Genomic DNA, 27937 nt, shown 5'->3' on the forward strand with positions numbered 1-27937 from the left:
AGGGGGAAAGCATTCAGTCTTTTACCATTAACTCTGATGTTATCTGTAGAGTGTTTGTTTTGTTTTGTTTCCTTTAGTTTTGTTTTTGTAGATCTCTTATTGAATTAAGAAAGTTTCTTTTAACCCCTAGTTTTTTTGAAGTGTTTTTTCAATACTAAATGATGTTAAACTTCATCAAATGCTTTTTCTTCTCAAATGATATGATCATGTTTATCTTCTTTAGTCTGTTTATATAGTGGACTATGTTGATCAACTTTCAAATATTGGCCAAACCTTAGTTTCCGAGATAAGCCTCACGTGATCTGTCAGTTCTCTTCCACATACTGGTTGTTGTGATGCGGGGGTGGGGGGTGGGGGGGGAATTGTTCTTTTAAGAGCCACACCCAAGGCACTGAAGTTCCCAGGCTAAGGGTTGAATCAGACCTGCAGCTGCCGGCCTACACCACACCCGCAGCAATACCAAATCCAAGCCAAGTCTGCGACCTATACCACAGCTCACAACAATGCCAGATCCTTAACCCACTGAGTAGTGAGGCCAGGGATCAAACCCACGTCCTTATGGATACTAGTCCAGTTCAATACCACTGAGCCACAATGGGAACTCCCAGTTTGTGTGTGTGGTTTTTTTTTGTTTTTGTTTTTTTTTTGTCTTTTTGCTATTTCTTGGGCCACTCCCACAGCATATGGAGGTTCCCAGGCTAGGGGTCCAATCGGAGCTGTAGCCACAGGTCTACGCCAGAGCCACAGCAACGTGGAATCTGAGCCACATCTGCAACCTACACCACAGCTCATGGCCATGCCAGATCGTCAGCCCACTGAGCAAGGGCAGGGATCGAACCCGCAACCTCATGGTTCCTAGTCGGATTCGATAACCACTGTGCCACGACGGGAACTCCCTTTTTTTTGTTTTTTTTGTTTTTGAAATTTTATTTTTATTTTTTTTTACAGAATAAAATACATATATTTAAACACAGTTACATTCACATAGATTATTATATCATGGATCTTAAGAAACAGATTAAGTGACTCCCTCTGGAGAAGTGGAATGGAAAATATGCTGAGACAAATAGGAAATTTATTCTATACTTTATCCCATTTTGTATGGCTTTCATCTTTACTATTTAGTATTATCTATTACATTTCAATTTTTCTTTAAAAATTAGCATTATATTACAATTGTGTATATTATGCAACTAAAATTTAGAAAGAAGAAAGCCTTATATACCATTAAATATTTTATATAGCATAATAAAAAGAATAACTTAACTGGTAAGAATAACAAAAATAATACACCCTCTGAAAATAAGTAAAATATAAATTGGTTAAAAAACAGTGTAACTATATAAATATGTCCTCACAATTTGTTCCATCTTATTGATTCTTCAGTATGGGCATTACACCATTCTAGGTGATGTGATAAACAAGACTTTATAGACCTTACACTGTACCATGGAGAGAAATGGTTATTAATAATACAATTGTAGAACTGTATTATTTAATTGTACAGTTGCATTAGTTATAATTACCATAAATTCTTTGATGGGGAGGAAATCAGAATCAGATGTAGGAAGACTTCAGCATTCCAAGAATGGTGTCAAATGACCCCTTTCATGGTGGATTATGCACTTACTTACTATGAGATATATTTCTTCTCCAGAGATTCCTTGTTTGTGTATCCATTGTAGATTTTTGGTTTGCAGTTACTCTGAAGTTTTGTTGTAAGAGTCTCTATGTATATGAGATTGATTTAAGTTGTTGTTCTCTTAACTGGAAGTTCATCTCCAGTGTCCTGCATTTGTACCCACCTCTTCTCATGATTTCTGATTTTGGTGGTATAATTGTGCATGGATGATTTTGTATCTTTACTGTATGTATACCTTTACTGGTGAGCCTTGTCATTTGTGGCATTTTTGTTCCCTGTTGCTGTCTTGTCTTTTCTGCCTAGAGAAGTTCCTTTAGTATTTGTTGTAAGGCTGGCTTAGTGTTGCTGAATTCTCTCAGCTTTTGCTCATCTGTGAAGATTTTGCTTTCTCCTTCAAATCTGAATGAGAGCCTTGCTGGGTAGAGTAATCTTGGTTGGAGGTTTTTTTCCCTTTCATCACGTTAAGTATGTCATGCCACTCCCTTCTGGCCTGCAGAGTTTCTGCTGAAAAATCTGCTGATAACCTTATCGGGGTTCCCTTGTATGTTACTTGTTTCTTTTCCCCAGCTGCTTTCAAGATTTTCTCTTTGTCTTTAATTTTGGTCAGTTTGATTAATATGTGTCTCGGTGTATTCCTCCTTGGGTTTATTTTATATGGTACTCGTTGTGCTTCCTGGATTTGAGTGAGTGGTTGCTGTCCCATGTTAGGGAAGTTTTTGGCTCTGATCTCTTGGAATATTTTTTCTATCCCCTTCTCTCTCTCTTTTCCTTCTGGCACCCATATAATACGGATGTTGGTGCGTTTCATGTTGTCCTAGGGTTCTCGGAGACTCTCTTGTTTTCGATCTTTTTTCTCTTTTCTGTTCCGCATCCGTAATTTCTACTAATCTGTCCTCCACCTCACTTATTTGTTCTTCTGCCTCCTGTATTCTGCTGTTAGCTGCTTCTAGTGAATTTTTTATTTCAGTGATTGTATTTTGCATCTCTTCTTGTTGAAGTTTTATATCTTGTATCTCTTTGGTCAGTGTTTCCCATAAGTTATCCATCTTTGCCTCCAGTTTATTTCCAATGTCTTGCATCATCTTCAGCATCAGCAATCTAAAGTCTTTTTCCTGGAGGCTAAGAATCTCCTCATTACTTAGCTGATTTTCTGGGGTTATTCCTTTCTCCCTCATCTGAGTTCTAGTTCTCTGTCTTTTCATTTTTAAAGGTTTTTTGGTGTGGTGACCTTTTTACAGATAATAGAGTTGTAGCCTGTCTTACTTCTGGTGTCTGCCCCCCTTGTGGCTGAAGTCAGTATGGGGGCTTGCTGTAGGCTTCCTGATGGGAGGGGCTGATGCCTGCCCACTGGTAGGTGGAGCTGATTCTAATCCTTCTGGTGGGTGGGGCTTAGTCTCTGGATGGGTTTAGAGGCAGCTGTGTGCCTGAGGGGTCTTTAGGTAGCCTGTTTACTCGGGGGTGGGGTTGTGATCCCACATGGATTGTTGTTTACCTTGGAGCGTCTCAGCACTGACTGATGGGGTGGGGCCAGATTTTCCCAAAATGGCCATCTCCAGAGAAAGGCACTCTGCTGAATATTCCCAAGAGCTTTGTTTTCAACGTCCTTCCCTCACAACAAGCCACATTCACCCCTTTTTTTCCAGGATGTCCTCCAAGAACCTCAGTCAGGTTTGACCCAGATTCCTACGGAGACCTCGCTTTGCCCTGGGACCCAGTGCACATGAACGTCTGTGTGTGCCTTTTAAGAATGGGGTCTCCGTTTCCCCCAGTCCTGTGGAGCTCCTGTGCACAAGCCCCACTGGCCTTCAATGCCAGATGCTCCAGGGGCTCTTTCTCCCAGTGCTAGATCCCTGCAGGTGAGAGTTTGATGTGTGGCTCAGAGCTCTCACTCCTGTAGGTGCGTCTCTGTGAACCAGTTAGTTTTCAGTCTGTGGAGTTTCCCACCTGGGAGGTATGGGGTTGTTCAAATCGTGAAATCGCTCCTCCTACCTCTTGATGTGGCCTCCTCTTTTTCTTTTGGAATAGGGTATCTTTTTTAAGGTCTCTGGTCCATTTGGGTGGAGATTGCTCAGCCTTTAGTTGTGAATTTTGTTGTTTTTAGGAGAGAAGTTGAGCTCCAGTCCTTTTATTCTGCCATCTTAATCCTCTCAGTTTGTGGTTTTTTCATACTGTCTTGTCTAACTTTTTATCAGGGTAAAACTGGCCTCATAAAGAGTGTTGGCAAGTATTCCTTCCTCTTCTTTTTTCTGGAAGGGGTTGTATAGAATCAGTGTCATTTCATCTTTAAATTGTTTCTGTCTCAGCCTGGAGATTTCTTTTTCAAAACATTTTTAACTACAAGTTCAATTTTTTACATATAGATGTTCAAAATATTTCTTCTGGCTCGATTTTCCTGGTTTGTGGCACAGAAGATTTTCTGGTTTGTTGCATCTTGTCTAAGTTGTCCAGTTTTTATGTATAAAAGTTTTCCTTATCAGAGCTATAGCCACCAGTCTACAGCATAGGCACAGTAGCATAGGATCCGAGCCATGTCTGTGACCTACACCACAGCTCATGGCAACGCTGGATCCTTAACCCACTGATTGAGGCCAGGAATCAAACCCACAACCTTATGGTTACTAGTTGGGTTTGTTAACCCCTGAGCCACGACAGTAACTCCTTTTCTTAGTTTCTTTTAAGAGGAAGCTTAGGTTGTTGATTTTAGACATTTCTTCTTTTGTAATATATAAGTATTTGATGCTATACATTTTCTTCTTAGCAGTGCATTGTTCCCACAAATCTTGATTTATTTTTGTTTTCATTCAGTTCAAAATATTTTCTAATTTGTCTTTATTTTTTAATTTTTATTTTATTTTGTTTTTTTGCCTTTAGGGCCCCATCTGTGGCGTATGAAAGTTCCTAGGCTAGGTGTTGAAAGGAGCTACAGCTCCCGGTCTACACCACAGCCACAGCAACTTGCAATCTGAGCTGCCTCTTCGACCTGTACCACAGCTCATGGCAATGCCAGATCCCCGATCTGCTGAGCAAGGCCAGGGATTGAACCAGCGTCCTCACGGATGCTAGTTGAATTCATTTCCACTGTGCCACAATGGGAACTCCTAATTTATCTTTAGAATTGTTCTTTGACCTATGGATTAAGTGTGTTGTTTAGTTTTAGAGTGTTTGGAGATCATTCTGTTATCTTTCTGTTAACTGATTTCTAGTTTAAAACTCCATTGTGGCTAGGGAATAAACTTTATATGATTTCAGTTCTTATGGATTAGATAAGATTTGTTTTATATCTCAGGATGTGTTCTCTTAGTGAATGTTCTGACCTTGTGCTTAAAAATAGTATGTATTTTACTCTTGGTATATTTTTCCATTGTTGGGTGAAGTGTTCTATAAATGTCACTTAGGTCTGGTTTATTATCTAGTTTTTCTACATCCTTGCTGATTTTCTGTCTGCTTGTTCTGTATTCTTTCTGCGATGGGAGGTGTTGGTCTCTCCAAGGATAATTGTAGATTTGTCCATTTCTCTTTTTGTTTCTATTGTTTTTTTTTAATATTAATGCTTTTGATCATTATGGTAAAATATAAAGTGGCATTTAGTACATTCAACAGTGTTATGTTACCATCACTACTTTCCATCTCCAGAACTTTTTCATCATCCTAAACAGAAACTCTGTACCCATTAAACAATAACTTTACATTTCTTCTCCCCTCAGCCCTTGGTGATCTGAAATTTACTTTCTGTCTCTCTGAATTTGCCTTTTTGAGTTATCTCATGTAAATGGAATCATATAGTATTTGACCTATTGTGTCTGACTTAATTTACTTAGCATGATGTTTTCTACTTTGATCCGTGTTGTAGCATGTATAAGGATTTTATTCCTATTAAAGGCTTAATAATACTCATCTATTTATCTATTTCCCACATTTAAAAAATCATTCCTCCTTCAGTGGACACATGGGTTGTTTGTATCTTTTAGCTGTTGTAAATTATGCAGCTATAAATATTAGCGTAGAAATATCTGGTGTAGACTCTATTAGTGTAGAGTCTTTGCTTTCAGTTTTGTTTTTTTTCCAGTATATATCTAGGAGTGGAATTGCTGGATCATTATGGTAACTATGTTTAAATCTTTGATGAACTGCCTTACTGTTTTTCCACATCAGCTGTACCAGGTATGCGCAAGGTTTCAGTTTTTCCACATCCTTGTCAAGACTGGTTATTTTCTTTTTTAAGAAATATTTTTTAAGGCCATTCCAGTGGGTATGAAGTGGTATCACATTGCGGGTTTTGTTTTTTGTTTTTTTTGTCTTTTGTCCTTTTAGGGCCACACCCATGACATATGGAGGTTCCCAGACTAGGGGTCTAAAATGGAGCTGTTGTTGTCAGCCTACACCAGAGCCACAGCAACTCAGGATCCGAGCCACATCTGTGACCTACACCACAGATCATGGCAATGCCAGATCCTTATCCCCCGAGCAAGGCCAGGAATCAAACCTGCAACATTATGGTTCCTAGTCCAATTCGTTTCCGCTGCGCCATGATGGGAACTCTGATCACATCGTGGTTTTGATTTGCACTTCCCTAATGAAAAAGATGTTGAGCATCTTTGCATGTGCTTTTTGACCATTTGTTTATCTTTTCTGGAGAAAGGTATTCAAGTCCTTTGCCCATTTTTGATGTGTGTTTGGGTCTTAATCCCTTATCAGGTATATGTTTTTCCCCCCATTATGTGGTTTTCTTTTTATTATGTTAATAGTGGTCTTTGATGCAGAAAAATTTTAATTTTTCTTTTGTTGTCTGTGACTTTTGTGCTGTATATATCAAAGAAATGCATCATCATGTAGATTTTCCAGAGTCTTCTAATAGTTTCATAGTTTTAGGTTTTATGTGTAGATCTTTGATCAATTTTGAGTTAATTATCATGTATGGTGTAAGTTAAGGGTCCAGTTGATTTTTTTTTTTTTTTTGCAGTTTACCCAGCACCATTTGTAGAAAAGATTGTTCTTTTCTGCAATCTTGGCACCTGTTAGAAATTATTTGACCACCTAGGGAAGGGTCTATCTCTGGGCTATTTTTTATTTCATTGGTCTGTAAGTCTGTCTTTATGCCAGAACTACACTGCTTTGATTACTCTAGCTTTGTAGTAAGTTTTGAAATAGGAATTGTGAGTCTTTCAGTCTTATTCTTTTTCAGGATTCCTTTGGTTATTTGGGGTAACTTGAGATTCAATAGCAATTTTAGGATTCATTTTTCGTTTTATATATTTTGAAGCTCTTTTGTTTGATGCATACCCCTTTCAGACTATTTTGTTGTCTTGGTGAATTGACCCTTCAGTTTTTATTCAGTGTCTCCCTTTATCCTTCTTTTTCCTTGCTCTGAAATTTCTTATGTCTGATTTTAATGTGGGTACTCCAGTTTTATTTTCATTTAATTAGTATTTGTGTATTATAACTTTTCCATCTTTTTATTTGAAAAAATTTTAAGTCTATTTTCTAGTCCTTTTGCCTGTCTCTTAAAATTTAAAATAATCTTGTCTACATTTGTAAAAATATCTTACTTGGACTTTGATAGGAAGTATATTCAACATGTTATCTGTTTATGGAGAATTCACATTTTTACTATATTGAGTCTTCTCATCTATCAAAATATTGTGTCTAAACATTTATTTGTATCTTCCTTGATTTCATTTATTAGTGTTTTCAGCATACATGTCCTGTCCATGTTTTGTTAAATTTATATCTTTAAATTTTAACCTGCCTATCTCATCTGTGTAGTGTTTTTCTTGGATGCCGTGTATAGCTGCACTTTTTAAAAAATTCTTGTCAATCTGTCTTTTAATTGGAAATTTAGATCATTTACACATTTACTATAATTGTTGACATAAAGATTAGATCTTCAGCTTTACTGTTTGGTTTTTGACGGTTTTCTATTATTCTTCTATTTTACATCTCTTGTTTTTTGGGGAGATATATGTACACATTTTTGGCATCTCATTTAACTTTATTTTAATTTGACTTCTTTTTATAGGTTCTTAAATTTTTTTTGTGGTTGCTGTAGGAATTTCTGTATACTACATAACTCTTTGCAGTCTACTTAGAATCAGTATTTTGCTACCTTAATTGGAATGTAGAAACCTGTTTTAATTTTCAAGTGCTTGGAGATTTTTCCAGTTATTAACATCTGATTTATTCTTGTTGATTTCTAGTTCTGTTGTTGGTTTCTAGCTTAATTTTATTATGTTCTGAGAACGTACTTTATATGATTTCACTTTTTTAAATAGTTGAGAATTATTTTATGACTTAGAATATGATTTATCATGGTGAATGTTCCTTGTATTCTTGAAAATTGTGTGTATTCTGCAGTTTGGGTGAAGTGTTTTATGAAGGTCATTTTGATGTAGTCCTTTTTTTTGTTGTTGTTGTTGTCTTTTTAGGGCTGCACCTGTAGCATGTGGAAGTTCCCAGGCTAGGGGTTGAATTGGAGCTGTAGTTGCCGGCCTACACCACAGCCATAGCAATGCCAGATCCGAGCTGTGTCTGTAACCTACACTGCAGCTCATGGCAACGCCGGATCTTTAACCCACTGAGCAAGACCAGGGGTCAAAGTTGCATCCTTGTGGGTATTAGTCGGGTTTGTTACCACTGAGCCATGACAGTGGCTCTTATTGTGTTCATTTCTTTTAAATCTTTACTAATTTTATGTCGACTTGTTCTGTCTGTTGTTAGGAAGGTAGTTTGATATCTTTAATCATATATGTGGATTTATCTACCTCTTCTTTGATTTGTCAGATTTTACTTCCATGTGTTTCGTAGTTCTCTTGTTAGGGACATATACATTCATTATTGTTCCGTCTTCTTGTGAATTGACCCTTTTATCATTATATAATGACCCTCTCTAGCCCTGTTAGTTTCTTTCCTCTGAGGTGTCCTTTGATGTTAATATCACTACTTTCTGTCCCTTTACTAAGTAATTTTTATATTTTGATATTTAAGGTAGATTTCTTGTAGCTACTGTATAGTTGGGTTCTGTTTTTCCCTACATCCTGACAATCTCTTGTGTTTTTGTTTTATGTTCAGATTCATTTAATGTCTACCATTATTTTGTTTGTTCTCTTCTTTTTGTTCCTTTGTTGTTTCCTGACTTCTCTTGGGTTATTTTAACAGTTTTTAATATCCCATTTTAACTTACTGAGTTGACTAATTTTGATAGTGAAAAGATTTTTGAAAAACTTTTTACCTATTAGTGGCAAATGAGAGAGAAAATTGGAAGCTGTTATGATGTGATTTAGATAACTGTGAAAGTGCTTGTGCATTTGGGACAGTTAGAGGGATGGATAACTAGTAATTTGAGGTATCTTTGTCATTTGCAATGATGCATCTCCTGTGGATAGCTGAATGTGTAGATTCATTTTAGGTTCTTGTGTTTCTTCCATAGAGTTTTGCTTGGTCATCTTGTTCGGAGTGGTCCATTGGTCTCCGAGTCCCTTTTGTGGTAGACATCTGCTCAATGACTTTTGAGCAGTTAGACCTCCTTCTGCGGCAAGTTAGTGAGGGAATGGATGGCACTGCTGACTGGCCCCCACCCCAAGAGAAAGAATGTATGGCTGTGGCAACACTGAATCTTCTACGACTTCAGGTATTCATGATTTCCTTTCCTCCCCATCCCTCGTAAGTATCTTACATATTTGTAATGATGTTTATACATATTAAGGGGTATGGGTTTTAGCCTCTTAAATGAACTGCTAATGAAAATTTTCAAGTGTTTTAATTAAAGTAAGATTGTAATGGAGTTTATTGTGTATGGGGCTTAAAAAAAAAATCAGTCTAGTTATTTTATATTATCCTGGGAGTCAGTCTCTGCATGCAGGTGAGAATGTATATGGATTGCGTTATTACTGTTATAATCAGCTTGTTGTTTTCATCAGTTAGTCAGTCTTGAATTTACTGTTGTTGTGTGTGTGAAGTGACTGGATGGACAGTAAGTGATTGAGAATCCAGCTAAATGTGGTTGCTGGTCTCTCCTCTGGACTGAGGAGAGCTTCAGTCAGGAAGTTCTGCTTCCTCCAGTAGTACTTCCTCTTCCTCTCAGGGAAGGTTAAGGTTAAACATCAAAATAAGAAAAGCTACAAAATTTTTTTTCATTTCCTTTTTTTTTTTAAAGTAAAACTATAGGTGAAATCTTTGATTGCCATGTGTTTTTTGTAATTAGACTCGGTGACTTAATGTCAGAAAGTTTTCTCGACAATATAATTTTCCACTTTTATAACGTGAGGATTTCTGTGTGATTCATCATGTCTCCCCTTCTGTTCTCTTGCCATTTTTGCTTTGGCTTCCACAAAGCACAGAAATAAACATAATGTTTAGTTGCAAAGTGGAATTATCAGAAATTTGGAGAGTACCTCTTTCTCCAGTAGTCTTCTGTAGGAGCTTATTTAGCAGGATACCTATGGTATAGTGTCCCTGACATGGATCTGCCCAGGTGGCTGTTGCTTCCCATGATCTTGCAGTATTGTTGCTGCTCTGGGCAGCTCTGTAGAGAAAGACTGTGTTACATGTGTTACTAACATTGAATTTAGTTTTGTGTAAGTTTGTTTATCATTTTATTGTTTGCCTTTGATCATGTTTCTAAAAATTTTTTCCCTTCCACATCCTTTTGATTGTTCATAAGTTTTAAAATTTGATTTCTGAACATTAATCTTATTATCAAAAAATTTAAATATTTGTTAATGCTACAAAGTGTTAAGTAATCAGTACTTCTCTTCTTTAAAAATATAGGGATCATAGGCTACATTAAAATTTAACTCCCCTTTCTACCTTAAGTGTTTTAATTGCTCTGTAGTCTGTTGTTACATTGGATCCAAGGCACAGTATTTTTTGTGTGTGCTAAAAGAAAAACACTTAATTGCAATGTGTAAGATAACATTCTGGTTTTAGATTTGTTAAGACATAAAAAAAATATCTCTTAGGATTGGTGAAATACAGTAATTATTTTTAAACTTTCCTTAAATTAATTATCATAATCATCTTTTTTTTTTTTGTCTTCTCGCCTTTTCTATGGCCGCTCTGACGGCACATGGAGGTTCCCAGGCTAGGGATCTAATCAGAGCTGTAGCCTCCAGCCTACGCCAGAGCCATAGCAACTCGGGATCTGAGCTGCTTCTGTGACCTACACCATAGCTCACAGCAACGCTGGATCCTTAACCCACTGAGCAAGGCCAGGGATTGAACCTGCAACCTCATGGTTCCTAGTCGGATTCGTTCACCACTGAGCCACGATGGGAACTCCATAATTATCATTGCTAAGTGGCCATACATACTAAGATATATATTCCTTTTTTTTTTTTTAAACCAATGCTTTGTCATTGTTGATTACATCACGTCCTTCTTGGGTACCCTTTCCAGTAAGTTTCTTTAAGGTCTGTGAGTTAACCTTGAAAAAACTCTGCTTCAGCACCTCTGGAGATAATTTAATGGGGCCTATCTTTTTAGGTTGTGTGTTATTTTATCAGTACTTCAAAGAAGTACTAATATCTTCTGACCTTTACTGTTGCCAATGAGAAATCTTGTATTAGTGCAATTATTGTTTCTTTGTAGTCAGTTTGTCTTTCTCTTTGCTAGCCTTTTAGATTTTTGTCTTTGTTTTGTAATACATTATGTTTAGGTCAGCATTTATTTTTGTACATATAATTTAAGATTATGATTCTCATTCACTCTGAGATTACTTATCTTTGCTAAGTTTTTTTTAATGTAAAAATATTTTTATTATAGCTCATCTCTGTGATGTTTTGAAAACTCTTCACTGTTTAACATTGTGATAGTTTTCTCCTTTTTATTTACTTTTCTCCTTTTCCCCTTGGAAAGTCCTACTAAATGTATGTTGAACTTTCTCATTTTATTTTTCCAAGTATCATAATTTCTTTGGTAGTTTAAAATCTCTTTTTATTTTTGTTTGCTTTTTAGGGCCACACCTATGGCATGTGGAGGTTCCAGGCTGGGGGTCTAATCGGAGCTGTAGCTGCCGGCCTCCATCACAGCCACAGCAACGTGGGGTCCTAGCCATGTCTGTGACCTACACCACAACTCATGGCAATGCCGGATCCCCGACCCACTGAGCAAGGCCAGGGATCAAACCCACATCCTCATGGATACTAGTCAGGTGTGTTTCCCCTGTGCCACAATGGGAATTCCCTAAAATCTCTTTCTAAATGCTCGCTTCTTAATCTTTCTGTTCTGTTTTCTGGATGGTTTACTTGATGCTGTCTTTCAATTCACAAATCCTTTAGTTGAACATTCCATATTTTTGAATTGTCCGTTGATTTAAACTTATATGAGCATTGCTCTACACATTCTGAATCATCAAATCCTTATGCCAGCCCTCTGGGAAGTGAGGCCCTCCATCTGTATTGCACAGACAGGAGACATGGAGTTCAGGAACATTGCCCAGGTTAGGGACTCGGAGCATAGAAGTTTAGGGCTAGAACCTGGGTCCTAGCCTCTTCACACCTATGCTTTGAGGTTTTTATTCCTATAGCTGGTTTTTGTTTTTGTTTTTTAACTCTCATAATTAATTTTTTTGGGTGTTTTCCAAGGCTTTCACATACCCATTATATTCTCATCTTCTGGGTTCTGTTCCTTCCTTGATTTCTAAATTTACATATTGTATGGATTCATTCTAGTTTTTTGTTGTTGTTGTTGCCAATATCTCCTTGGGTATGTTTTTTGCCTCTTACTTTGTGACTCCTGGTGACCTAATAAGACTGTCCTTTATGACTGTGAGGCCACCTTCAGGGGAGGGTTTGTGGGGTATCCCTTTGCCCTTGGCCATGGAGATGCCCTCAGAGGGCAGTTTTGTATTTGTGTCTCTGAGGTTCCATTGGTTCCTGGGGCTCTAGATGAGTTTTGGTGTTCAGTTCCTGACCTGTGATATCCATACCTAGGGGGTGGGTGTAAATCTGATTTCACATCTGTTCACAGGGTAGGCTGGGTCTCTGATTTCCTGTGGGATTTCTTTGTCTCCAGAACTTTGTGTGTTGCCCTCAGGCCCTGGCTAGCTGACAGGAAGGAAGCTAGGTTCAGTGGGCTGCCCCAGGCCTTTTGTTTCTCAGAAGGCTTTGATCTGCTCTCAGAGCCCTGAACCATTTGGCTCCTGCTGTGTGTGTCCTTGTGAGTTTTGATTTGGCCCTTGAGGCATTTCTTTTGGTTATATTATATTCACTATTTCTGTGTTTGGTACAGATGGTTTGGGGTGGGGTAGGGGTTAATGTTTTCACGCGTCTTAACCTCTTTGTTGTTCTTGAGCTCTTTCCTATTCATACTTACAGTTGGGTTTAAAAAATTCCTCTTACGAAATACCTTACTATGGATTCTTAGCTACTATCAGTAAAAAAATTTTAGTCTAGTTAAAAAAAATACCTGTATTGGGAGTTATTCCTTTATTATTTGAATAAAACTCAATTTGCAGTATTGCTTCATCTTTAATAAGATTTGAAAAGCACATGTTTTTAGGGCTTCTAAGTGAAAATTGTTTTTCTCCTTTCAGTTGCATGCTGCCATTAGTCACCAGGTTGACCCAGAATTCCTTGGTTTAGGTCTGGGCAGCATCCTTCTCAACAGCCTGAAGCAGACCGTGGTGGCCCTGGCCAGCAGCGCGGGCGTGTTGAGTACTGTGCAGGCGGCTGCCCAGGCTGTGCTGCAGAGCGGGTGGTCTGTGCTGCTGCCTACCGCTGAGGAGCGGGCCCGGGCACTCTCTGCTCTTCTGCCCTGTGCAGGTGGGCTTGGGCCAGGAGCAGGGGTGAGGTGGGGTGGGCATGGGAGGAGGTGTCGGGAGGGGGTGCTGGGACAGGGGGAATGATACTGACCTTAAATTGGCAAAAACACTTTCTCTTTTCCAGTTTCAGGCAATGATGTTAACATAAGTCCAGGTCGTCGATTTATGATTGATCTTCTTGTGGGCAGCTTGATGGCTGATGGAGGCTTAGAGTCAGCCTTAAATGCAGCTATTACTGCAGAAATTCAGGTATGGTTTTAGGAGTATGTGTGTATGAGCTGAAGGAGGCAATTTTACCTGCCAGTGAAACACCATATTCATACTCATGAAGAAATAATAGCCTTTTGCCAGAATTATTAAAAAACTGAAGCACAGAACATTTAGTAACATCCAAATATTTCTGTAGTTTTAAAACTCTTTTATCTTACTCATTCAAAAAAATTGAGCCATTAATACTGTATATCAACTATAATAAAAAAAGTTATAAAATGCACTCATTTAAATGTCTATTTAATGAATTTGACATATACTGCAATCATAGTATAAATCGTTTCCATCATCCTAGAGAGTGCCTTTGTGCCCCTTTGCATTTGAAGTTAGGACACTTTTCTCTCTCCCTCAGATGATGTTAATTTGCCAGTTGATTATTACAGAAAAGGAATCATAGTATGTACTTTTTTTTTGTCAACTTTATTTCCTTCTTCCTCCCTTCCTCCCTCCCTTCCCTCCTTTTAGCTTTATTTTTCTTGATAATGATTTATAGATTCACCTGTGTTGGATGTATTATTACCTTGTTTTTGCTGTTGAGGAGTGCTCCATTGTCTGATTATGAAATTATTGGTCTAATCATTGTCTGTGGACAGACATTTGATGATTTTGACTCTATAAAGCTGCTGTGATTATTCTGTATACAAATCCTTTAGTAAATGTGTATTTTTCTTTCTTGGGTAAATACTTTGAATTAGAATTTTCTGAGTCCTAGGGTAGGTGTATGTTTATAGTTTCCCAAAGTGGTTGTGCCCTTTGCATTTGAACCTACCTCTTTGAGAGTTCTAGCCCTTCTTGACTTTGGAGGCAGGTCAGTTTTTACTTTTAGCTATTCTGGATATAGGGTGGGGAAATGATTTGCATTTGCATGTGCTTATTGGCCATTCGTAGCTTCTTTTGTTGCATTCATCATTTAATAGTTTCCAATTTGAAAACTTACACTGATAAAATTAGGTGAAGTGACTGTATTAAAAATGCTTTTGAAGATAGACTTATTGATTATATTGAAAAAATTAGAAGAAATCATATATGTACTGATGTTAATAACTATTATTCTTTGTGTACCTTATTATTTTCTAGATAGTATGCTGTGTACTTTGTTTTCTCCTTTAACCTTGTTAACCATGTTGTTGTTGTCAAAGGAGAATTAGTCAACCTAAGAAAGAAATGGAAAATTTTATTTGAGCCAAATTGAGGATTATACCCAGGAATAGTATCCCAGAGAGCTCTGAGAACTTTTTCTTTGAAGTCAAGGCACAGTTACTTAAGTTTTTTGAGACAGAGGGCTGTACATTCAATGATGTATTGTTGTCAGTTTACACAGTCCAGATCTAAGCGTCATCGTGACCCTTTACAAAATCAAGAAGGAAGGTTATCTTTTAAGGAGTCATTTTTTTTTTTTAAGATTTTTATTTTTTCTATTATAGCTTCTTTACAATGTTCTATCAATTTCTGCTGTACAGCAAAGTGACCTAGTCATTCATATATGTACATTCTTTTTTCTCACATTATTCTGCATCATGTTCCATCACAAGTGACTAGATATGGTTACCTGTCCTATATAGCAGGATTAAGGAATTGTCTTGTTGATGCTGGGAGATTATTGCTGTTTATGGTTGAGCAGATATTTATGCTGACAGGAAAGGGTGAATGATGTAGAATGCAGATACGCAGTGCACATTGAGGGGGAGAGAGGAGGTGAAAGGACAGAGAAAAGTTTTCTATGTTTAAATTTTTCTTGCCTTGCTATAAAATGTGAATTTTATTTTACATTGAGTGGAAAAAGTCATCTTAAAATTCCATTTTATAGATGTGACCTAAGCACCGCAGAAGTTGAGTGATTTGATAAGGTGTCGTGACCAGTGAGTGGCAGGTTTGCTGACTCCAGCTTCTTCTTATTCTTCCTGTGCCCACATGTCTCAGTGTGATAGCTCACCCGATGGGAGCAATGACAGCAAACAGGCAGAGGTGCCCAGTCCACATGTGGACCAGACAGTAACCTTGACATGACCCATGCAGCATTTTTAGAAACTGTTAATTTAGTTAGCAAATGTTTATTCTTTGCTTTCTGCTGGAGAGCAGGACCGTAGGAGGGGGAGGTGGCCTACAGAGATATGCAGATTGTGATCCCTGTGAAAATAATTAAGGTGCCTAAAAAATAGCCAGAAGGCCATTTGTTTTAAAACAAAAATGTTTTTGAAGCTACTGAAAGGCATAAACCAAATAACTCTCATCACTTATGAATAACTATTGTTAATATTTTTGGTGTATAGTCTTCCAAACTTTCAAAAATGCAAAAATTTACTAATGATACTTCTTATGGTGCCAGAACTGGTCTCAGTGGTTTGTATCTTTTTCACTCATTGGTGTCATATTGCTCTGTCTGTTTGTTCCATTGCTTTGGGGAAATGCGCTACATGGAAAGGAAATCATTTTTTTTTTTTTTAAGTTTTCTATTGACCCTTTAGGTTTTAGATATTTTTACCACTATGAATAGTTTTATATTACATCCTTGAAGTTATAAAAATGATTATTAGGAACAAGTTTTAGAAATGCAGTTGGATCCAAAGGACAGACAGCTTTCTGATCTGTGTTGATTCTTAGCTTTAAGAGTGGGTGGCATTCGGAGTTCCCATCATGGCGCAGTGGTTAACGAATCCGACAAGGAACCATGAGGTTGCGGTTTTGATCCCTGGCCTCGCTCAGTGGGTTAGCGATCCGGCATTGCAGTGAACTGTGGTGTAGGTTGCAGACGCGGCTCGGATCCCACGTTGCTGTGGCTCTGGCGTAGGCCGGTAGCTGCAGCTCCAATTCAACTCCTAGCCTGGGAACCTCCATATGCCACAGGAGCGGCCCAAGAAATAGCAAAAAAAAAGACCAAAAAAAAAAAGAGTGGGTGGCATGGTTCTAATCCTACCACTTAGTCAAGGTCTTCATCCCACAACCCTTCAGGATGGGGAGGACTATTTGTATTTAGACTGTTTTGCCTTTTGCCATGAGAAAATAAAGCCCAGAAGGAAAAACTCATATGCTTTTTCACAGTAAATTTGATTACTAGAACAATGCTTGGTACATAATAGGTCCTCAGGAATATTGATTGCATTATGACTGACAAAAGATAATACTTCTTTTAAAAATTTTTTTAAGTAACAGCTTTATTGAGATATAAATTACCTACTAGAAACTCTGTGCCTTGTGACAGTCGCTCCCCATTCCCCACTCCTCCCATCCATTGACCAACCGCTAATTTACTTTCTGCCTCCAGATATTTCCTTGTCCTGGGCATTTAATAAGTGGATGTATAAGTATGCAGCCTTTTGTGTCTGGCCTTTTCCACTTAACATAGTGTTTTCAGAGTTTAACGAGGTTGTAATATCCATGCTGTACTTCATTTTTTAGAATTGCTAAGCAATATTCCATTGTATGGTATAGCACATTTTGTTTATCCATTCATCAGCTGGTGGACATTGGGTTGTTCCTTCCCTCTTCTAAGTTATAAATAATGCTGTGATGAACATGTGTCTATGGATTTTTGTTTGGTCATGTCTTTATTTCTTATGAGCGTATGCCTCGAAGTAGAGTTGCTGAGTTTTATGATAACTCTGTGTTTAGTGTTTTGAGGAATGGCCAGAGTGTTTTCTTAAGTGGCTGTACCATTTTACGTTCCCTGTAGCTCTAGTTTCTCCACATCCTTGCCAGTGTTTACTGCTGTTCTAGCAGATGTGATTTTCCCTGATGACTAATGTTATCGAACATCTTTTCATGTGCTCATTAGACATTTGTGTATCCTCTTTGAAGATATGTCTATTCAGATTTTTTGCTTTTTTTTAAATTGGGTTATATTTCTTTTAATATTTGAGCTGTAAGAATACTTTCTCTATTTTGGATATTTCACATCAGGTGCATAACTTGGGAATATATCCTCCCATTCTGAGATTTATTTCTTCATGTTTACAAAGCAGATAGATTCTGCCTAGGTGATTATATTGGGTTTTGTGAGAGCTGGTAACAGGGATAAAGATTTTAGGAACTTCACAGATGGAGGCTGGAGACCATCGGCACTGGCAGCCTGACATTGGGTTTGTTGGACAATTATCTGTTTAGAAACTGAGCAACAGAGTGGTGTGATTTCCAAAGGCTGGGTGTGGGCCAGTGTCATCAGGTGTGTGAGTCAGGGGGACCAGGGCTCAGCCCAGGGTGCCTTCACACCTGCTGCTCAGATAACCAGTAACCTTGGAGATTCCCATTGTGGCTCAGCAGGTTAAGAACTCACCATCATCTCTGTGAGGATGGAGGTTCAATCCCTGGCTTCTCTCAGTGGGTTAAGGATTCGGCATTGCTGAAGCTGCAGCATAGGTCACAGATGTGGCTCAGATCCGGTATTGCTATGATATAGGCCAGCAGCTGCAGCTCCAGTTCAACCCTTAACCTGGGTACTTCATATGCCTCAGATGTGGCTATAAAAAGAGGAAAAAAAAATGGAGTTCCCATCATGTCTCAGTGGAAACAAATCTGACTAGTGTCCAAGAGAACTCGGGTTCGATCCCTGGCCTCGCTCAGTGGGTTGGGGATCTGGCATCATCATGAGCTGTGGTGTAGTTACAGATGCAGCTTGGATCTTGCATTGCTGTGGCATAGGCTGGTGGCTATAGCTCTGATTTGACCCCTAGCCTGGGAACCTCCATGTGCTGCAGGTGTAGCCCTAAAAAGCAAAAAAAAAAAAAAAGGTAACCAGTAACCAGTTTCTGTTTCATGAATTACAGGATATTGAAGCCAAAAAAGAAGCACAGAAGGAAAAAGAAATTGATGAACAGGAAGCAAATGCCTCAACATTTCATAGAAGTAGGACTCCATTGGATAAAGATCTTATTAATACGGGAATCTATGAATCTTCTGGAAAACAGTGTTTGCCTCTTGTTCAGCTCATACAACAGCTTCTTAGGTAAATAGTATTAGATATATTTTAATAGGACGATGATTGGTTTTCATTTTAAAACAGTGAGATCAAATGCTAGGGTCTCAAATGTGTTTGGTCATTGAGGAAATACTCAGAAAATTACCTAGGATAGGATTTATGATAAAGAGCTGACTCTTTGTCATAAAGAGTTTAGAGTAGTTAGAGTATTTGAAGTAGAATTGGAGATTCTGAAGGTTTCTGTACAGGAGAAAATTTGAGTGTGATAAACATAGAAAGAGATTCTTATCCTTGTTAAGCAGGTAGATACACATGAAAATCATCATGGTAAGGTGTTTTTTTTTTTTTAATCTGGTTGTGTCATTGACTTATTCTGTATATTATAGGTTTATATGTATTACTTTATAAGACAACATTTAAAAGCTGAAGTAAATAAAAGAATGGTGAGTGTTATTTTCAAAGTGTAGATCAAGAAGAGGTAAGAATCATTCAGGGTCAGGATATAAACAGAGGCTAGCCTACACAGGGGATGAAGCAGTCAGACCCTGCTGACAAATGTCACCCTGCGTGTCAGTGCTTTTCAAAAACCAAAAAAGTAGAGTTCCTTTGTGGTTAGCAGGTTAAGGAGCTGATGCTGTCATTGCTGTGGCAGGGGTTTGATCCCTGGCGCAGGAGATTTGACATGCTGCTGGTTTGGCCAGAGAGGGAGAGGGAGACAGCAAAAAAGCAAGGTCGTTTCTGACAAGCATTTGTTAGACAATGAAAAGTGATTGGTCCTTTAATAACACAACTCTGCTGTGTGTAAACGTGGCTCCTGGCTTATTTTTTATACAGGGAGGACAGAGAGTCCCAGAGGGTTGGCTCAGGCACATAAGTACAGAGCAATGGCAGGCAGTGTACTGGTGTTGGGTGGTCTGCCCTCCATACCTGGAAATGTCAGTATTTACTGGGCACACAGAATTTTGAAAGAGGAGATTTTAGAGCTAGTTACTTTCATAGATTTTAGTGAATGCTAATTAAAAAAAAAAAAAAACCTTTTTCTTGTTTTTTTCTAATCTGATGATGGTTTTTTATTTTTTGCTTTTTAGGGCCGCTCCCGAGGCACATGGAGGTTCCCAGGCTAGGGGTCAAATTGGAGCTACAGCTGCTGGTCTGTGCCATGGCCATAGCAACGGCAGGATCCAAGCCGTGTCTGTGACCTACACCACAGCTCACGGTAACACCGGATCCTTAACCCACTGGAGGCCAGGGATCGAACCCTCAACCTCATGGTTATTAGTCATATTCGTTACTGCTGCACTACAACAGGAACTCCGTGATGGTTTTTTTAAAATCAATATTCACACATTCTGATCTTCAGTAAAACAATTTGAAATATAAAGTGAATTAACTCAGTGTTGTTGGTGGTAGTGAAAAGAGCTTTGGAATTGTTCCTAGAAAATTTCCTTTGTGACTACCCTTATGAAGTTGGCAGCTCAGATTCTTCCCAGTGTGGTAAGTGTGGGAGTAATAACAAGAGCAGTGTTTACATTGCAAGAGTTAATTAAGGATCAAGTGAGAAAATGGACATTGAGTGGTTTGGAATTAAAAGGTAAAGTTCTACACAGAAGTTTTAAAGCAAAAGTGTGTATCTCAAAAAGAGCTTTTCTGAGTGCTTGACTGCCCTTTTCTTGGCTGAGGAGGCTGTGTCTGGGCCCGCTGGTGTCACTGGCAGAGAGCCAGTGCTGGGTTCTGTGACCTTGGTCCTGTGGTAGGTTACTGCTCTCGCGAGGGGCCACTCTCCTTCCCTCCTGCTTTTTCAGACTGTTTCCTTGGTGTGTAGAACCCTGTCCATCTTACCCACCTTCACCTGCGCTGTTCAGTCTGGCAATCGCTTGCCATGTTTGCCTGATAAACACTTGAAATGTGCCCAGTGTAGCAGAGACACTGAATTTTCAATTTTTATTAATTAAAGTTCAATTTTAAAAACTTAAGACCGGGAGCTGCCATTGTGGCACAGTGGTAACGAGTCCAGCTAGTATCCATGAGGAGGTGGGTTCGATCCCTGGGCTTTGCTCAGTGGGTCGGGGATCCATTGTTGCCCTGAGCTGTGGTATAGGTTGCAGACATGGCTCAGATCCCCAGTTGCTGTGTCTGTGGTGTAGGCTGGCAACTACAGCTCCGATTCAACCCCTAACCTGGGAACCCCATATGCCATGGGTGCAGCTCTTAAAAAAAAAAAAAAAGGAGTAAAATAAAAATAAAAACTTAATTCAGATGTTAGAAAACTTAAAAGTATGTTTGGAATAACTTGGCCATGTGAATTTGCCTTTTCACTTCTGCATTTGTTATCAGTCTTAAGTGTAGATCAAGTTTTTTCAGTGAAAATTTAGTTATCTGAATTGAGGTGTGCTGTATGTGCAAAGTACACAGTGCCTTTGAAGATGTCATGTGAAAAGCCTACTTAGATCTCATTGCTTTCTTTTTTTTTTTCTTTTTAGAGCCACACCTGCGGCACATGGAAGTTCTCAGTCTAGGGATCTAATTGGAGCTACAGCTGCCAGCCTACGCCACAGCAACTCGGGATCCAAGCTGCATCTGCGACCTACACCACAATTCATGACAACACCAGATCCTTAATCCACTGAGCGTGGCCAGAGATTGAACCCGAATCCTCATGGATCCTAGTCAGATTCTTCAACTACTGAGCCACGAAAGGAACTCCTCATTGTTTCTTACTGGTTTTATGTTGAAATGATAATATTTTCAATATATTGGAATAGATACATTATTAATACTGATTTTACATGTTCTTTTTATGTGACTGGTAGCACATTTTAACTTATACCTGTGACTCTAGGCAGTACTTTTCTGTTGGACAGCACTCCCTAGACTGTCCTCATATGTTATCTTCTAAACCTTCCTCTTTACTTTTGATCCCTTTGGCATATAGGGAGGAGTTGTCTCCACAGAAAGTTTATAATGAAGGTGTACTTGTTTGGAAAACACAAAATAAAAACTGAAACATAGAAGTAAATAGTACCTTAAAAATTTTAAAAAAATAGAAAAAAATTACATCTTCAGCTTTCTCACTAACAGAATGTCTATGATCCAGGCTCTTTTCTTTTCTTTTTTTTTGTCTTTTTTTTTGCCATTTCTAGGGCCGCTCCCGCGACATATGGACGTTCCCAGGCTAGGGGTCTAATCGGAGCTGTAGCCACCAGTCTACACCAGAGCCACAGCAACGCGGAATCCAAGCCGCGTATGCGACCTACACCACAGCTCACGGCAACGCCGGATCCTTAACCCAAGGCCAGGGATCGAACCCGCAACCTCCTGGTTCCTAGTCGGATTCGTTAACCACTGCGCCATGACGGGAAGTCCCAGGCTCTTTTCATAAGCATAGATAATGTGCCCCTCCCCTAGCAGAGACAGACTTTAACATTTGTTTTTTTTACCTTGAGTGTTTGCGACTAAAGGAGACTCAGTGTATTGACTTGGCTGTCGCAATTGTTGAGTAATGTCCTATACAGATATAGAGTTTTGGACACATGTACTTATTCCTTGGAAAACAGGTTGGAGCAACTGCAGCTTGCCCAAAGTAAGCCATGGCACAGGTTTCAGAGTAATTCTTATGCTGGCAAAGAGCCACTGAAAACCGTTTTATTTGAAAATAGAGAGCTGTGAAGATTTTTTTTTTTTGTCTTTTTGCCTTTTCTATAGGGCTATTTCCATGGCATATGAAAGTTCCCAGGCTAGGGGTCAAATCGGAGCTGTAGCCGCCAGCCTACGCCAGAGCCACAGCAACTCGGGATCTGAGCCGCGACTGCAATCTACACCACAGCTTATGGCAACGCCTGACCCTTAAGCCCCTGAGCAAGGCCAGGGATCTTACCCGCAACCCAATGGTTCTTAGTCGGATTCCTTAACCACTGTGCCATGACAGGAACTCCTGAAGATTTTTTAAATTACTGAACCGTGTCAGAATTGCACACTTTGATTATGGTTCTGAACTTTATATTAGGGAAACAAGTTAACATTTATATTGTATTTTATTACTGTCTTTTGCTCCATCACATAAGGCATAAAACCCAGATTCTAGACAGTTTCTTCTATTGTACTGTGGTTATTAAGGCAGGTTATCGGCTTGTGGAGCATAAAGGTGAGGTGGACTGCAGACAAGGACCTGAGCGCCCACCTGCGTTTTTTTTGTCTTTTGTTGTTGTTGTTGTTGTTGTTGTTGTTGCTATTTCTTGGGCCGCTCCCACGGCATATGGAGGTTCCCAGGCTAGGGGTCCAATCGGAGCTGTAGCCACCGGCCTACGCCAGAGCCACAGCAACGCGGGATCCGAGCCGCATCTGCAACCTACACCACAGCTCACGGCAACGCCGGATCGTTAACCCACTGAGCAAGGGCAGGGACCGAACCCGCAACCTCATGGTTCCTAGTCGGATTCGTTAACCACTGCGCCACGACGGGAACTCCCCACCTGCATTTTGTGTGCCTGGGAGACCCTTGTAGCTAAGGCTCCGTGCTGCTCTTTCTTTGCAACTCTGTGGATGTGAGTTCACCTGTATTTTCTGCTCCTGCTGTTTGTTCCTGGAATGAACCTTGGGGGCAGGTATGATCAACAGGTTCTTCACAAGCCTGCTGTTACGTCATGAATCACAGAAGTGGAGCAGAATGCCTCTCCGTGGCCTCGTGCTGTGCAGAGGTCTCAGACTTGCTCCTCAGTGGCAGTGCCAATGCCAGGTGCCGGCAGCTGGGCCTCACCCTCCTGGCTGGGCTGGGGCTGGGGTGGTGGAGCTACATTGATAGCATTTCCAGGACCAAGCTCTGCTTTGGCTCTTTTCCTCCACTACTTACTTCCTCCTTCTGTTCTCAGGACCATGGATCATGCCTTGTTCACCTGGCACTGAGATTGTCCGTGGGTGGTAGGATCTTACTTAGTGTTCCCTGTGCCCTCTAATCTGCCTTCACACTGGCTTCAGAGACAAACAGGATGTCACTTTCTTTTCAAAACTCTGGTGACTCAGCATGGCAGAATCTAGTCCCAGCAGCCTGGCACTCCCATCACCTACTCTTGTTTTCCACTGTCCTTCCTTGTCTTGATCTCTGTGCCCATGTTCTCTGCATTCTGCTCATGGATCCAGACTATTTCATTTTTCCCCATTTACTTACTGATGGTTCATGACTCAAGTGAGATCCTATAGTTGGACTTGGATTCTTTCCTCTTTTCCTTGCTGCCATGTTCTGTGAGCATCTCTGACTCTGACTTGTTCTATTTGTACCCACTCTGGTCTTCCTTTCTGCACTTTTTTTTCTTAAAGTTTATTTTATTGAAGTATAGTTGATTTACAATGTTGTGTTAATTCCTACTGTACAGAAAAGTGATTCAGTTATATATATATATATTCTTTTTCATCTTCTTTTCCATTATGGTTTATCACAGGATATTGAATATAGCTCCCTGTGCTCTACAGTAGGACTTCGTTGTTTCCTTCCTATGCTGTCTGAGCCCTGGGTATTGCCCACATGGCCTACCCAGGTGCTTACTTGCATAGGTCTGAAGACAGACCTGTGTGGCAGATGCCGAAATTTGAGTGGGTCTTGTCTTTAGGAACAGCATCATGTTTGTATTTGAAATACAACTTTGGACAAAAAAATAGTAACATGGTTATCTTTCCTTCCAAAGGTTTGTGCAGGAGTTTTCTATCATTTTGGGCTGTTGCACACGTGCCATGGAGCACATTTTTAAAGCAACGGATATCATCTACCTTTTTTGTCTTTGGTGCTCCTCTGCTTGGTTTTGACTGAGGTGTGCTTATTGCACATACACGTGACACACATTTGAGGGGGAAGGAAGCCAGGTGCAAGTCACCTGGGTGTTTGATCTTTTTTTCTGATTTTAGTTTATGGTGTGAATTTTTTATTCCTTTTTTCCCTTTTTAAACAAACATAACGTTTAATTTTGCAATCCTCTTTCCCCTGCATAGAAACATTGCTTCTCAGACAGTAGCCAGATTGAAAGATGTTGCCCGTCGGATATCATCATGTCTAGACTTTGAACAGCACAGTCGTGAGAGATCTGCTTCCTTGGATTTGTTGCTGCGTTTTCAGCGCTTACTTATCAGTAAACTTTATCCAGGAGAAAGTGTTGGTCAGACTTCAGATATTTCTAGTAAGTCACTTAAATGTTAAAGTTTCTTGTGTGTATTTTGGGCTTTTTGTTGTTGTTGTTGTTGTCTTTTGTCCTTTTTAGGGCTGCACCCGTGGCATATGGAGGTTCCCAGGCTAGGGGTCTAATCAGAGCTGTAGCTGCCAGCCTACGCCACAGCCACCGCAAGCCAGATCCAAGCTGCATCTGTGACCTACACCACAGCCCACGGCAATGCCGGATCCTTAACTCACTTAGCGAGGCCAGGGATCAAACCTGCAATCTTATAGTTCCTAGTCAGATTCATTTCCACTGCGCCATGACGGGAACTCCTTTGGGGCTTTCTTATTTAGGCTTTTTGACATGCCTATTCTGCATGGCCCAAATGTGTAGTTCTTACACTATTAGATACACCAATTTGAGAGGGTTTCATTTTGTTTCCACATATTTGAAAAAGTGTTCCTATATTAGATGCATCAATAGTTTTTATTTTGTTGTGTTAACATTTAAATCTTTAGACCTGAGAAATAGCATCTTTTATGTTCAAATTAGTCTTCTAGAAGATTTATCAGATTTATTTCACATGATAATAATGAATTGTTAAGAGAATGACATAATGTGAGAATGAACTAGTGACACAGCTTTTGTTTGTCACCCTGGGGAGCTAGCTGGGTGTAGTGGAAGAATTGCATCATCATCGGAGGAAGACTGAATCTCAGTTACAGCTCTGATTTATTAGCTGCCACACATGGGACTAAGTCTTCTGGGGGCTGTGGGTTGCTCCACTCTTGCTGGGATAAGATGTGAGGGTGCCTGTGAAAATTAAAATAGATGATATGTAAGTGCTCAATCTGTGCACAGTGTAGAGTAGAGCACTTTCCACAAGCTCCAAAGGAAGTTGCTGGCTCTGTAAGGTCGTTTTCTCTGCAGAAATGGAAGGGTCCATTGCTCTTGTTAATATTTTTATTGCTAATATTTTCTAAAATAGTTTGGTTACTTCCTGAAAATAGTTAGGCACTTGTAGAGGATGGAAAATTTCAGGTTGAAATGGGTGAACCATTTCAGTCTGAAAGAGGTAACTCTCAATCTCATAAGGTCACAAGGACTAAAAAAGCTATTAAGAGCCATGTAGGAGGAAAAGTTGAAGATTTTATGAGATTGAAGAATTTCCTAACTTTGTTTATTTGGAGTAATTTGTAGGCATTAAGACTGGGAACTTAGAAAATATCTGTATATTGGATATAAAATTTTAGAACTCTTAAGTTATGACTTTAGTATTTTTCCAGTTTTTAGACAGTATATAGTACAGTGTATTAAAATCAATATAACCAAATTCACTGTTACTTAAATTATGTGGTGAAAAAGGAGCCAAGGACTAAGTCAGGTTTAATCTATCCTGCCTTTGAGAAAATTATTATAGGTAAAAGTTGTATAGATGAGAGTAGAGTAGTGGAACAATGAAGTTTTTGACCAAGTAAATTTTCATTGTGCGAATGAAATTGTCTAAATCTTTCCTCCAGGTCCTGAACTCATGGGGGTTGGTTCCTTGCTGAAGAAGTATACAGCCCTTTTGTGCACACACATTGGAGACATACTGCCTGTGGCAGCCAGCATTGCTTCTACTAGTTGGCGGCATTTTGCAGAGGTGGCCTGCATTGTAGAAGGGGACTTCACTGGTACCTGTCTTCTTTCCTACCTGTGGGCATGTGTTTATTTTTGGAGATTGATGAGCTTTAGAATGTATCATTTTCTGATAAACCTGAATGCCTTTACCCCGTACATCGAGTCCTGTTGCCCTTTCTGCCTTTTTTTTTTTTTTTTTAGTTACTGACAATTCTATATTTAAGCAGCCAAGTATGAGATCACATCCCTGTAAATATAATTAGTGATTTAGAGTCACCACCATGATTAACACTTCAATAATGAGGTTAATGGTCTAATTTTATTTCAGCAGCATAAGAATTACTTGCCCCTTTTAGGACCTTAATACAGTCCCACATTGCTTAATATTTTTCCAAGTTAATTCTGTGACAGTAGAGTATTGAGTATTGAGTAGATTATTGAATCAACTTAGTTGAAAACAGTTTTCTGAATAAAAGACTAATACTTCTTTGTTGAAACAGTGATTTTGAAAAGTGTTTTTATGGCTCAGAGGGTTTTGTTTGATACTTATATTTGTTTCTTTTACAATGAAAGATAAATAATCCTGTAGAAGTATGCTGAAGGACATCGTTATTTTGTGATTTATCAGAATTTAAACATAGTGCAAGCTTATAAAGTGGTTTTTTAGGATAAACACTTTTATTTAAATCCTAATGCCTTTTTTTTTTTCTTTTCAAATGTAGGCATTCTCCTTCCAGAACTAGTAGTGTCTATAGTCCTTCTGCTTAGTAAAAATGCTGGTCTAATGCAGGAGGCTGGAGCTGTCCCTCTTCTGGGTGGCCTGTTAGAACATCTGGATCGGTTCAACCACCTGGCACCAGGAAAGGAAAGGGACGACCATGAAGAGTTAGCCTGGCCTGGCATCATGGGTATGGCATCTCAACTTAAAGACTTTCCCTTAGGAAGTTTGTCCTAGTTTAGCCTGTTCCTTGCCTTTCCATTTGAGAGAATATTTGACAATGGAAGCCAGTTATTTCTGTTTTCACTGATGGTTGTGTAAATGGAAAATGAAGACAATCCAAATAAGAGATTTGAGTTCTATTTAAGGAAAATTTTTCTGTTAGTACTGGTTGTTACATTTTGAATTGGATTATTTTAGAGAGTTTTGGAAAACTCTTTCTTGGGAGGTGGCTCCAGAAGGTACTCTTTAGGTGGTTGGACATGGTCCCGCTTTAGAGGCAGACATTGATATGGAAGAGCTTTCTAAACTCTTTAACGAATTTCCGTGGTATTTCTCATTGGTTCTGTCTTAATAATGGGAATGAAGCTTTTCTTCTCAAAATTTTGAGCTGTGATATTTTTGAATCTAAATCTAAGTAATCAGTCTCTGTGTGGTTATGACTTCTTGGACTCACAGAATTAATTGAAGTTGTGGTTCAACTTTCGTTCTGTAGGAAGGCTCAAGAAAGGTGAGCTTTTTCTTCTACCATTGTAGACTCTCAATTTTATAACATAGGAGCTTAAGAAAAAAAGTAACAATAGTCCTTAGGAAAATAACCAAGCTTAGGATATTGAAGTTAGTTTTCAGGATAGCTAATATTTTCAGCACCATTCATCAA

The 27937-nt window shown here is 39.2% G+C and overlaps 1 protein-coding gene across 4 annotated transcripts in view; it reads left to right on the top strand.

Annotated features, from left to right (window-relative positions):
* Nucleotides 1–27937, top strand: part of HERC2 (HECT and RLD domain containing E3 ubiquitin protein ligase 2) — a 214175-nt gene that overhangs the window by 55711 nt on the left and 130527 nt on the right. For all 4 annotated transcript variants that reach the window (XM_047772566.1, XM_047772568.1, XM_047772567.1 and 1 more), the window contains 7 exons: nucleotides 9066–9266; nucleotides 13170–13398; nucleotides 13522–13646; nucleotides 18428–18606; nucleotides 24556–24740; nucleotides 26237–26392; nucleotides 27062–27247. In XM_047772566.1, coding sequence (XP_047628522.1) covers nucleotides 9066–9266; nucleotides 13170–13398; nucleotides 13522–13646; nucleotides 18428–18606; nucleotides 24556–24740; nucleotides 26237–26392; nucleotides 27062–27247 — 1261 coding nt within the window. The remainder of the gene's footprint in view (nucleotides 1–9065; nucleotides 9267–13169; nucleotides 13399–13521; nucleotides 13647–18427; nucleotides 18607–24555; nucleotides 24741–26236; nucleotides 26393–27061; nucleotides 27248–27937) is intronic.

This window comes from Phacochoerus africanus, chromosome 3, assembly GCF_016906955.1.
Source record: "Phacochoerus africanus isolate WHEZ1 chromosome 3, ROS_Pafr_v1, whole genome shotgun sequence".
Taxonomy (NCBI): domain Eukaryota; kingdom Metazoa; phylum Chordata; class Mammalia; order Artiodactyla; family Suidae; genus Phacochoerus; species Phacochoerus africanus.